This window comes from Python bivittatus, unplaced genomic scaffold (genome assembly GCF_059951505.1).
Source record: "Python bivittatus isolate LINGU-HERP-01145 unplaced genomic scaffold, Pbiv_v1 ctg000080_np1212, whole genome shotgun sequence".
Lineage (NCBI taxonomy): Eukaryota > Metazoa > Chordata > Lepidosauria > Squamata > Pythonidae > Python > Python bivittatus.
The window spans coordinates 53,138,790-53,152,325 of record NW_028277035.1 but is presented as its reverse complement, the minus strand read 5'-3'; the positions used below and the strand labels follow the sequence as shown (position 1 = coordinate 53,152,325).

General features: G+C 39.1%; 1 protein-coding gene across 2 annotated transcripts in view; it reads right to left on the bottom strand.

Moving 5' to 3' along the window:
* Nucleotides 1–1,566: 1,566 nt before the first annotated feature.
* IARS1 (isoleucyl-tRNA synthetase 1) overlaps nt 1,567–13,536 on the bottom strand; it is a 90,918-nt gene continuing 78,948 nt past the window's right edge. For both annotated transcript variants that reach the window (XM_088134103.1, XM_088134104.1), the window contains exons 32-34: nt 8,944–9,084; nt 8,017–8,169; nt 1,567–2,070 (exon numbers count right to left, since the gene is read on the bottom strand). In XM_088134103.1, coding sequence (XP_087990229.1) covers nt 1,988–2,070; nt 8,017–8,169; nt 8,944–9,084 — 377 coding nt within the window. In that variant the 3' untranslated portion in view covers nt 1,567–1,987. The remainder of the gene's footprint in view (nt 2,071–8,016; nt 8,170–8,943; nt 9,085–13,536) is intronic.

Here is a 13,536-nt window from a genome sequence, read left to right as displayed (position 1 = left end):
GCCAAACAAATAAGAACCACACAGATTTGAGGTAAAAACATAATCTTGAAAACTCTACTATTCCCAGCCAGACTTATAGTAAGTTAATTAAGGTGGAGTTTCTTTGAAACACTTTCTTCCCACTATCATCTGAACTGTGTTGCCTCTTCTCACCTAAATTGTATTCCTCCACTGCTTCCTTTCCAGTCTCACAACAGCCCTGTGATGTCTTTCAAAAATACCAAATGTATTGATATAGTGCAAGTTTTTTTAAAATTTATTTATTTATGATCTTGAGTTAGTGTTGACACTTGGTGATTGCCTAGACAAGTCCCTGCAGTTTTTTTGGCAAGATTTTCAAAGTGGTTTGCCATTGCCTGCTTCCTAGGGCTGAGAGGGACTGACTGGCCCAAGGTCACCCAGCTGGCTTCATGCCTAAGGTTGGACTAGAATTCATAGTCTCCCAGTTTCTAGTCTCACAACAGCCCTGTAATGTGTCTCAAAAATACCAAAACATATTGTTATTAGGCAAGTTTTGTAATTTATTAGGCTATTAAATTAAAAGGATTAAGTCTTTTACTTCCTATAGGTTCTAATGCTTATTTGGAAATCTATAGCAATTGGGATTTCAATGATTACTTGAATTCTTTTAAATATCTAAGAATAGTTATATCAAGGAATCTTTTTTATTATTATTGGTGGCTGTAAACATTCATATTTTTAAATCTCGGATTAAAATTGGCATAGTTAATTAAAAATCCCACTGATTTGGTGGGAAACATAAATGGTATAACTGTTTATTTAAGATTTGATAGAAGTATTCCTATGCTAATTCCTTTAAGTTGTTTGTAGCAGAATGATATTAAGCCTTTTTTATGGGAAGAACAAACTCCTAGATTTTAATCTAACTTTCCCAAGTCTCAGCTCTGTTAGTGGGCATATATTTTCACTTTACATGTAATTCAAGTGATCAAGTCAATAAATTATCTGCACAATTAGAAAATTACAAAACCCCTTTGGCGTCAGGGCAAGGGCCTGGCCCTATTTTTAGCTACAGATTCACTTTATTTCCTAATTAAAGAAACAAGGCACATTTGGAATATATTAGGATGAGAGTATAATTTTGTTATAATTACTCATAGGATAAATTTACACTCTGAGATAATCTCAGTTTGAATATAGCAGATAAATCTTTTACTCAGGATAGAGGCATGTCTCACTATTGTTCCATTTTGGTTAATGTACATATGATTGTAAGTTGTTTCAATATGGTTCAATATGATTTAAAGATGTGAACAGCTGAATTATATATCAAAAGCTTAGAATTTATCACTATATGAGGGATTATAGATTTATCAAGCATCAAAAAGGTTTACTCTTCAGCAATGACAAGACAGCCTGACCCCAGATTTATCATCCTGGTCAAGAGATGTGTCTGATTTCTGTTTATGAATTGGCTCTCTATCTATGTCATGGAAACATATAATAGAGCATATGTTTATTTCTTTTGATTTCCTCCTCCTCCTTCTTTGCTTCCCCCCGCCCCCCGTTCCTTTTTTGGTATATTAAAGCAAAACCACCACAGCCTTCTAGATAAAGTAATTTATTGTTCAAAATGAGGGACATTAGATACACTAAACAAATGCTGAATTATTCTTGTTTCATTCAGTTTAAAGTCAATGTAACATAATCTGAATAATGCAGGACCATCAACATTCGAAAGAAAAACTAAAGATGGGCTTTCCATACTGAACAAATAGAGAACAGCAACACTGAGGTACTCTCAGTTTCTTACTGCATAGATCCTTCCATATTTCTGAGACTATTACTCTGCATAGCTTTTATAACATAACTTCATGAAAATTCACTATATTTAACTTAAAGCAGCATTTTACACATGCGCTAATCTTACAGAACGTGAGGATTCTTGGTGACGGTATCCCAAATTCAAGCTGGGATTCTCCATGGAAATCAGCCCACATTGCATCACCCTCGACAATGAATTCAATTAGCATTCAGCTGTTGTTGGTGTAACATGAACATACACAGTCTTTGTGTTTAAGAACTTCATGGAAGTCTCCTCTGTAACCTCTAAAAAGAGAAGAAAGAGCATTAATAGCATTAGCAACCATATAGTAATACCTCGGTTCACGAACGCTTCTGTTCACAAACAATTCGGTTCACGAACAGCACCGATCGCAAAATTTTGCTTCCATTCGCGAACTCCACATTTGGTTGGCAACCAAAATCGGTTGGCGGCCACATTCGTAGGGGTCAGAACGGATTAACCGTATTTACATTGAACCTTATGGGAAAATTTGATTCAATTCACGACCAATTCAGTTCACGACCAGAGTTGTGGAACAAATTAAGTTCGTGAACCGAGGTACCACTGTACTTCTGTTTTTATTATGCCTTGTATGTAACCGTGTGGATTCTTTTCTAAATAACATTCTGCCCTCCCTTCCCTCCATGTGGTTTATCAGAGTAAATGCAACTGCTGGGAGAGACTGAAGCATCTGAAGGACTTTGTCACCAACACGTGGGCAGCACATAGCTTTATTCATTGTTCTATTTAATACCTGAGATACATGGCTTACTTATATCAAGAGACCCAATCTTAGATTGGCTTAGTTAGGTAACCTGACTATTCACCTCTATTGGAACCTGACTTAGTTATATCAGGATAATTAAGATCTGCAAGGGAGTATCTCAGCATTCCACAGCTGGGAGAGCTGCCTTACATGTGGACCCAGCAGAGGGCCTTCTCTGCCATGCACACCAGCTTTAGAATGTCCTTATCTCACGGCATTAATATCTGCCATCTGACACCTAGCTTTTGTTCTCACATTCAGCATTAAGCAACCATAACTGGATCACACCTTTTCTCCCCTAATTGCCTGTCTTTCAGCACTGTTATCACAATTGTCAAGCTTTGTATCCTGCACAGCTATAAATCTGGTCTCTGTTTATCTTCTAGCCCCTTACCAGGAACTGTTTTACCATAGAAGGTTTGCAGACAAGAATGAAGCCATCTACAACAGAAAATCTACCTACTGCAGTCAAAGTCGGTATATGGGTTTACGCTCCAGGATTTAAATAATAGTCATTTTCACTTTTTTGGATCAAGCATTTGGGCCATTCCCTTCATAGCCTTGAGAATGGCAAGTACTTGAATAATGCTGACATAACAGTCCAGCTTGGTCTGGGAATGAAGCCCCAGCTTTATTACTAGCAAATGATTACTGTACGTTCTAAATTATGTTATTATTTATTATTTGGCTTTACTGCGTTACCTTGCTTATTTTACAGATTCTAACCTATTATAAAAATTCTCTGGATAACAGACAGGCTATGTTTTATTACCAAACGAATAAAAAACAACACAGGATGTTGTTATTGCCATGAGTTCTGAATGAAGCTTCTTCTGAAGCCCCTTTGGAAAGGCTGTTTCACCCAGATTGCGGCAGCACGGAAACTTGCTCAGGAGAGTACGTTACACCTATCCTGCAATGCCTGGACCAGTTTCTAGTTGATTTTCAGGCACTATTCAAAACACAGCTAAGCCAGTAAGAAAGGTTTGTGGCAAATAGCTCCTAAAGCCTATACAATTACCTTGTTCCTCTGCATTGCAGATAAATTTGTTTAATCCTATCTTAGACAATGAACTTTCCCCTTAATTCTAATAGTGAAAGTCTCATCTTAACCTCTGTGAATTACTGATGCAAAGTTCATGTACTGCAGCATAACCACAGATGGAAGAACCTACTCTTTTATAAACAATCACAGCTAAAAGATATTCAAAAGGCCCCTTACACATTCATTATTTCTCTCAGGTATAGCTATATACACCCACTATTCACAGCAGATTATCAACAGATTTGGGGTGGGAGGGAAGAGAAGTATGCTCCTCTCATGTATGCTCATGTATGCTTGTCTAGTCTTATTATATGTTAGCAGGTTTGCTGCCTAACACACTTAAGATTGCAAGATTAATTTTACACTGGATTCTCTTTAACAGTCAGCAATGAATGAAAGAAGATAGCTTCTTCATAAAAGGATCACATCTCAACAGTTAAAAGTAAACTCAGTTTTGTAGTGTAAATGTAGAATTGCAGTAAGTTAAAATAAAATAATGTAAAATAATACTGTAAAAATAATGCAGTAAATATGCATTATTTTTTTTAAAAAAGCTACACAAAATGTGCCATGTCTAGTTATATTCAGTTTTTTTCTTCAGCTAATTTGGAGTTTGTAGTATGCAGATATTAAAATGCTTACTGAAGAAATTAGCTGACACTGAGTGAATGTAAAGCCACTGCAGTGGTTAAGTAAAACTAGCTTTTATATAAGTACTTCCAAAAATTGTGGTTAGCATGCAGGAAAGTGGGGGGAAGGGGGACCTATAATTCTCAGGGACACAAATAATTTGCATTGCAGGACATGTGCAATTGCTTCATAAAGCAAAGTTGGACATGTTGACATTTATTTCACTGTGCTTTAATGAGTTCTGTCATATTGAGTAGACACAGCATCTATAACAGATAAATTACATAATTCTGCTTCTTTTATTATGATAGCAATGACACAGAAATCTATCTGCTATGAAGTACAGTTACTTCTATCCTATAACATAAAAAAGAGCCAGGAACAAATTTCTGAGACCACCAATTTTTCCATGCATAAAGTGAGTCTTCCTATCAAAACTGACACGATTGGTAAGAAGTAATATTTGCTCAGGTCTTGAGAAGGTAAATATAAAAATAAAGGTAAATTGGTTCCGTAAGTATAATCAGTGCAATGACCTCAGTGTAGGTTGTTACACTACTGAACCTACTTCCTCTTGGCAATGTTGGGCTGCTGGATTTTGAACCAACTGCAGCTTCTGAGTTATCTCAAGCCCAACATAAAACATGTCAAAATTATGTTCTGTTAAAGCAAACTTCACCTGTTAAATTTGCTTCTGGGTTGCTAAACCTCAACCTGGAATAACATATATTCACAAGATTATCATATGATGGATATGGGCATTCAACTCTTGAGTTAAGGCCCCCTCCCCTCCCATCCACAATATAATGCTGTGTCTTCCCCATTTTTTCTCTCATTTGCAATGCAGATGTTTATCAATCCAGAATAAATGTTGTACCACGAATATCATTTTATAACTCTTGGAAACTCAGCCAGAGAGGGAGAGAGGGAGAGGAGAGGAGAGGAGAGGAGAGGAGAGGAGAGGAGAGGAGAGGAGAGGAGAGGAGAGGAGAGGAGAGGAGAGGAGAGGAGAGGAGAGGAGAGGAGAGGAGAGGAGACCTAAATACTGCTTATTACGTCTCATCTACCATATTACTTTTTCAGGGAAGATACTGTTTTTATTATCAATGATGCTACAGTTGTTACAGATCTCCTGTCCAAACTATTCACAAAAATGACAATGCCACAAATATACTTAACGGCATGCGTCTACGCAAGAGTGTCTAAAATTAGGCCAGTCTTTAAGTAGGTTATGGGCAGGCTCAGGCTCCCTTTGTGCTGGGCTTTGGAGAAAGACATAAATAACAATTATGGTGCTGAAATTATCTTTCCTACTACTTGTTCCATCTCTTCACACACACATCAATCTCAATAAAATATGCCAGAAGATTCTGTGTTAATTATTCATACTTGGACAATCTGCCCTCTAAGTTCTTGTGATGTGCAGAGCAGTCAGGGTAAGAAGGTACTCATGAAGTTTGATATCTGGGGAAGGCTGGAAGTGATCTCTCACTTTTTGCTTGATAGCTAAAATAGTGGCAACAGAATTTTCCAGGACTGAACCTATAGTTGCTAGTCATGATCATTTTTGTAAATCACTGATCTGCCATTTCTTCACTTTATAAGTATTATTCGATCCACAATACTATAAATATTTTCCTCATTTATCAGAACATTTCTGATACGAGTTGTTATAGTTCATGAAAAATGTTTTATGAAACTATTTAAAGAAGGGATTCAAGTGAAATTCATCACAAGTTGTATCTATCACTGTTAGTGTTCCCAACCTCTCCCAATTTAATACTGGGTTTTAATATATCTAATTTAAATCAGATCATACATGCTAAATTAATAATTCTATGTCCCCGGGAATCCCAGAAATTAAGGCAATACCAAAACAAAGCTTTTTATAATGTAATGCAGCATGTATTAAATCATTTTCATGACTGATCATTCCATATTAGCAACATGTTTAATTTTAATAGCAGGTAAATTATAAAATTACTACTACACTACAATTACTAAAGTAGTATAAGACAAAAACAACATCTTTTTCAGATATATCAAGCAGCCAATATGCTGCTTCAGCTTTAAGCACTGGCTTTGTTTGATAAGAATCTCCTTACTGCATTGGGACTAGATGAAACCTTACCTGAGTCTATAATATCTTCTTTGTTTTTCAGTTAATATGTCTTAATGATAACATAATAAAATAAAAGGCAATAATAGCAACAACAATCTGAACAGAAGCATTTTCTTAACTATTTCTTCTAAGGCCAGTTCTGTGTTTAAAATTCCACAAATCCTTTCTTTTCTCTGGGCAATATTACAATTTAATTATTAATATTTTGGCAATATTACCAAACAGAACAATACTAATAGAATAGAAACAGAACTAACAGGACCAAGCTTCCAGGAATTACAGGAACAGTCTTTTGCCTGTCAGTTCTGCATGTACATGTAGGACAGACAGGCAGAAGATTAGCAGAGCACATCCATGAACACCAACTAGCAGTCAGAAGACACAATGAAAACTCCTTAATCTCACAATGCTTAGACAGACTCAACCATAGTTTCAACTTGGAAACTGTGAGCATCCTAGACCAAGCTAAATCCAAAAATGCTATAGAATTCCTGGAAGCTTGGCATTCAGACAATTCAGTCATCAACAGACACACAGAGATAAATCATATTTACACACCATTCAAAAGAGACAATAAAAAAGCTAAGAAGGAAACAAAAAAACCTGGAACACATCCTCCCCAGCAGCCAACACCCAGACAAGCAGGGATTAACACCAAACAAACAATCAAGCAGAAAACAATACCATAATCAAAGAATACTAAGGAGAAAGCCACATCCCCACCAACACTGGCAGGGCAAGGTACTGTATATAAATAGGGAGTAAACCCCGCACTCACTCACACTGATAATATTACCTAGTTGGGTAATATTAACATCTGCAAGCAAACAACCAAGCTCAGAGAGCACTAAGAACTCCAAAGAACAATACTAATTATATAAAGTTAATATTATTATATATTATTGACCTTTTTAGTTTAGAGACTCCTTATTTTATATTATGTTAAAACACACACACACACTGAGGATTTCAGCATATCAATAAGACAAAAGCTATACTCTCTTTAACAAGCAGCAATTACCTAAACTCATCTCCCTGTTTCAAAATGAGCATAGGGAGGGTGCAATTCAGGTCAGGACTCCAGGATGTGGGAGGGCTTTGCTCCTGACAAGTTTCCTGTGCCTTCAGTTTATAATAGGAAAAATGGAATCCTCAATCTAGATTGGATCCACTGGAAGTAGAATGGGGTTAAACGTCTCTATATCACATGGTACAATCCCCTTCTAAGTAATATTCTGTCTTATTTTTTAAGTAGGAAAAAAGCTGTTGTAGGGTTTTTTTAGATTTTTTTAATCCCACCTTTCTTATTTTTTATAAGTAACTCAAGGCGACAAACAAACCTAGTATTCCTTCCTCCTCCTCCTATTTTCCCCACAACAACAACGCTGTGAGGTGAGTTGGGCTGAGAGAGAGTGACTGAGAGACAGCCAGCTTTCATGCCAAGGCGGAACTAGAACTCACTGTCTCCTCGTTTCTAGCCTGGTTGCCTTAACCACTAGACCAAGCTGGCTCTCATGTTACATGTTACGTATTAAAGAGAAAATGTAGTTTGACCTTAAGTTAGAATGCTGTTTTAGAAGTTAAGCAGGGTATAATTTAACACACTAAGAACAGAGTTATTTGTTTTCTCGAGTCTGTGTACTTACCTTTCGTCAGCGCTTCATCCAAGAACAATTTTAGCCTCCTGCTTCTGAGTCCAAACATTTTTCCTGTTTCATGCAGAAGCCCTTGATATGTTAATCCATTTTGACCAATAGGGTTTTCCATAAGAAGCGTTCCCACCATTCCATTCAGACACTCTGGAGAAAATGGAACTGTTTTAATTTTTACCAGAATACCTACAACTCCCCAACTTAATTTGCCTTGTATCCTATAGGGTTAGATTTATTTTACTGCTGCCTTACAAAGCAGTCCCATGTTTATATCTGTTGGATTAAGCCCTACTGGACTCAGCAAGAGGTACTATTCCTCCCTTCCTTTTGGATTCCACCTGACTCCAGCTGGCCCTGGGCAGCAGAGAGGGTGGTCTGCCAGCAGCACTCCCAACTGTTCCTTAGGGTCCAACTTCAGTCAGAGCACCTCACACCAGTTATCTGCAAAGCAGAGCCTCTGGTAATGGAGGACTCACAGATGACGACAGCCACAAACACTGCCCTTACCTGGGGTCTCAGCTGATGCCAAACTTGAAACCCAGATGGGCAGAGTTCCGAGAGAGGAACAACCTCTCTAAGGCCCAGTCAGGTTTTGGTTAAACACTAATTATGTGTAAGACCTTAGTGTAATTATTTCAGACATTAACTAAAGTTTTTAAAAAATGAACACCTGTCATATAAACAGCTTTTGCATTTCTTCTATTAACAGAGTAAGATGAAAGATATTTCCTTAACACGATGGTTAATTGGTATAGTTGTGATCAGTAACATGATGCTCAGTCATGTGTAGCCTCAGCCACTGAAGCCAAAAAACTACATTCAAGACACGAATACGTTGAACTAGACTTCAAAAAAGGTCCAAGATTTCAAATGTTAATAAAATGATCTATTATCAGACAATGAGCATTTTACGTGACATACCTTGTGGTTTCGCATTCACTAGTTGTAAATTGATATACTGACATAAGAAGTCATTGAGATCTTTTATGACTGGCAGTGACCCTGCGGTTACATGAAGCTTCTTTCCACTAAGACTCAGCAAATCTGTTTGTTTTTTTAGTTCTGGAAAGAAAAAAAAAGGTTGTTAGAAACAAACCTTTAAGCAATACCCTTAAGCTGAGCACATGAACTGACCTTTCCCTTCTAGAGTAAGTTTCTTGAACACTTACATCCAAGCTAGAAACATGAACAGTGAAGATTTGTATCTCATAGTACTGGACTGGTCTGAGTATCTCTTTATCAACATTTCTCAACCTTGGCAACTTTAAGATGCATGAACTTCAACTCCCAGAATTCCCTAGACCGCATGCTAGCTGGAGAATTATGAGAGTTGAAGTCCACACATCTTAAAGTTGCCAAGGTTGAGAAACATTGTTCTACATTGATACCTATGACTACAGACTGGATTAGAAAGCATTTGTTTGTCCCAAACTGTCCCTAGTACTGCTTATTGTACATAATGCTACAAATGGTAATATTATCGATTACCTCCAGTTATGGTAAGTTTATGTCTTCTCTATGATCATAGCCACTATGTCTTTGAATATTAGTGGAAAAGGACTATTCCTTTCATCCATCTAGGCATCTGGTCAGCCGCTGGGGGAAATTAGATCACTCCGCCCCAGGCAACTGATGGATCCAGCAGGGTTTTCAGAGGGAACTTGAAGTTTTTCCTGAGGACCTGGGAAGCAGTTTTGCTTAGCCACTGCTGGAATGAGCAGCTGGCAGAGGCCTTAGGCCAGATCGCTTTCTGTGGCTTCTCATTGTGTGTTGATCCCAGAGGAACTCAGGGTGAAATGCCAGAGGAAACACCTAGAGCGCCATTGGAGGGAGACAGAATGAATCTAGCTGGGCATGAGTAAGAACCCACATTAGGGGCTCTTACTTATCATGGCAAGAAGAGCTGCAAAATACAGTAACTTTTCCCACTCTTCTTGTGTTCATTGATAGCTGCCCAACAGCCCTTTTTTAAGGTGACTTATTCCTTGCTGGAGAAGGACACGTCTCAAGACCATCTGTGGGAAAGAATATTCTAGTCACTCAGTTTCGCTCAAAGTTTGACTCTGACTGGGGTAGTCCTATCAAAGTAACTGAAGCATGGTCTGGCCTGGTTAGCTCAGAAGAGTTTTATCAGTCCTTTAAGGTAGACCAGATTAGGAAACCAATGCCATGTAGGTCATTGTAAAGCTATAGTAACAGAATCTTCTAAGTCTGAATGCTCTTCCCCCTCCCTCCCTTTATCTTCATGTGAATTAGAGGAGCCTGAGATGTTTGCTCATGTTATTTTCCTGGCCTGGGTTCAGGCTCTTATCTGACTGTTGCCTTGGTAGCAGCTGATCCTCCTGTCCTTCAAAGAGGAAGAGCTTCATTCCCTCTACCCTCTACATGTTTGTACCTGTGACTTGTGAGGAAGTGGACAGGATCATCATGAATGCTAACCCAATCACTTGTTTATTAGATCCTATTAGATCCTTGTCTGGCTTGTTAAAGTTTCTCAGGAGGTAGAATCTTTTGAGTCCATGCTGTAGTATCAGCTTCTTTGAGGGAGGGGGTGGACCCAACAACCCTGAAGTAGGCAATGATGCACCTCCTTCTCAAGAAACTGTTGCTGGACCCAACAGATTTGAATGATTTTCATCCAATGTCCAATGTTTCCTTTTTAGGAAAGATTGTTGAGAAAGTGGCCAGACTGCAGCTTCTTTCAATCAGGTTTCAGACCACTACAAACCAGGACAAAGCACTGAGATGGCATTGGTCAAGTTTTTTGATGACCTTTGGCAGAGCCAGGACAGGATAGTGTGACTGCCTGGTTTTCCTTGATCTCTCAGCAGGCTTTGATACCAACAACCATAGTGTCATCCTGGACTATCTGCAAGGGTTAGCTTTGGAAAGCACTGTACTTTCAAAAGTACTGGGGGTGGGGAGATTGACTCAAACACCCTGTCACACAGGGTGCCACAAGTCTCACCACTCATCCCCCTTCTCTTTAACACTTTCATGAAGCCACCGGCTGAGATCATGGATTGGTTCAGGGTCAGATATCACTAGTATATGATAATACCCAGCTGTACATCTCAACCCTGAGCTGACTAAGCGAAGCCTTCAATGAGCTGTCCTAGTGTGAGATTGCAAATGGGGAAAAGCAGGCTCAAGCTCAATTCTGATAAGATCAAGTGGCTGTGATTAGGACACCCTGGATCTGGAGATCATCCATCTTTAGTCCTAATCTGCTCACGACTGGTACACAATTTAGGGGTCTTCAGGGACTTACAACTCTTGTTTGAGGAGCAGGTTGGCAGCTGTAGCCAAGAAGGCCTTCATGCAGATTCAACTTTTGCATGAACTGCACCCTTTTTTGCACCGATGCCTTTTGCCCAGACACTCACACTTTTGTCACCTCACATGTGGATAATTGCAATGCACTCTTTATGGTGCTGCCCTTGAAGACCACTTGAAAGCTGCAGCTGATCCAGAAAACAGCAGCCCAGGCAATTATGGGCACTCGATGACATGCTCACATAATACCTGTACTTTGGGAGCCACAACAATAGGCTTCAAGGTGCTAGTTATCACCTTAAAGCCCTTCATACCATAGGGCTTAGGTACTATTTATCTCCCATAGTACCTGCCCATCCTATTTGATCTGAAAGATTTGGCATGCTCTGGGTCCCATCATTAAAACAGTGTAATCTGATAGGACTCAAGAAGATGCCTTCTTTGTTGCTGCTCCTGTCCTCTGGCACAGCATTCCCCCTGAGATTCCTATGGCCGCAATCCTTATTTTAAAAAGCCCTTAAAACCTGGTTGTTCTCCCAGACCCTGGGCTGAATTGAATGATGGGGGCTTCTAGAATGCTCTTACCTAAGTGGGGTATTTTGATTCTTCTATGTCACTATCATTTTCTGGTAACAGCTGTTTTTATCTTGTACTTTAATATTGTTCATTGCCCAGAGTCATTTTTTCATTACAAATCCCTTAGGTCTGGGGAATCTTCCATCCTTACTCCTGAATGGGGTTACACTTCCCTATTCAGGGATGATACACTGGGACTCCTCTTGGACATGAAGCTCCTGCTGGAAGAGCAGCTGTGGCCAAGAGGGCTTTTGCATTGCTCCATCTGGTGTGCTAGTTGTGCCCCTTCCTGGATTGGGCAACCCTCCAGATAGTCAGTTGTACCCTTGTCACCTCACAGATTGACTACTGCAATGTGCTTTATGTGAAGGGCACTTGGAAGCAGCAACCAATCCAGAATGATGCAGTACAGGCTGTGGTGGACCTGCTTTGGCATGCCCACATGCTTCCTCTGCTTCATGAGTTGTATTGGCTTCCCATATGCTTCCAGGTGTGATTCAAGATGGTGGTGATCACCTATAAAATGCTACATAGCATGGGGCCTAATTATCCAAGGGACTGCCTGTCTCCTTGCCCAGCCAGTAAGAGTTGACAAAGTGGGTGCACTCCAGGCCCCCTCAATCAAACAATATTATATTTCGGGACCCAGGAAGCACATCTTCCCTAACATACTGCCTACCCTCTGAAATGAGGTTGCCATGAGATTCCGACTGCTCCTACCCTGATGGCATTCTGGAAGGCCTTACAGACCTGGTTTTGGGGTAAAGTGGTGAAACCCCTTGTTAGATCTGTTTGACATACGTCGCCTATGTTTTGCTATTAGTTATTCCAGAATTGCCATTTTGTTCATGTCCCTTACCATATTTTTATTCATCTTATTGTATTTGTTCTTTATATTGTGAGCACAAAGTAAAAATAAATATTTTTTTAAAAAATGGGAAATGGACAGAAAGACCTTTTGTCTGAATTGCCTGGACCCCTTTTTTGGTGGTAGAAGACAGCTTCCTTATGATACCAATCTTATTCCACTGCAGATGTCACAATGCAGAGATGACACTGCTATCTATTTTCAAGAGACAGGCAACATCAGCATGGTCAGTAAAGAAGTCACCTTCCCAGCTGATGTGGCATCTTGCATCTTGGTATTGCCACGCCAGCTGTAGATCATACCACAGCGGCTGTTTTAATACAGGTAGTCCTCATTTAGCAACTGCCTCAGAGAGCAATTGTTCGCAGTTATGGCAGTGATGAAAAAGTAACTTTGCAACCAATGCCTGCATTTATGACCCTCACACGTTTGTAAAGCAAAGGAAAATTGAAGTAAAAGTGTGATGTTTCACTTAGCAACCGCTTTGCTTAACAACCAATTGCCAGTCCCAACTGTGGTCGCTAAATGAGGACTACCTGTGATTCAGTAATTGGCCATTAGACAATGGACAACCTTGTTTTGTGGTAACAGACTGGAAGAATGTAGAAGAAAAAATAATGTTTCACTTCTTATTACAGTTTATAAATGTTAGGATTTATTAAATAAGCGAATATAAATGTTAAAAAGTGTTTCCTGAATTGTGTAGATTTAAAAGCACACAACATTTTTAAAGAAATTGCAAGCTCTTAAACACCTTTCTACAATTGTTTAGAATCATGAAGAAAAACACATTT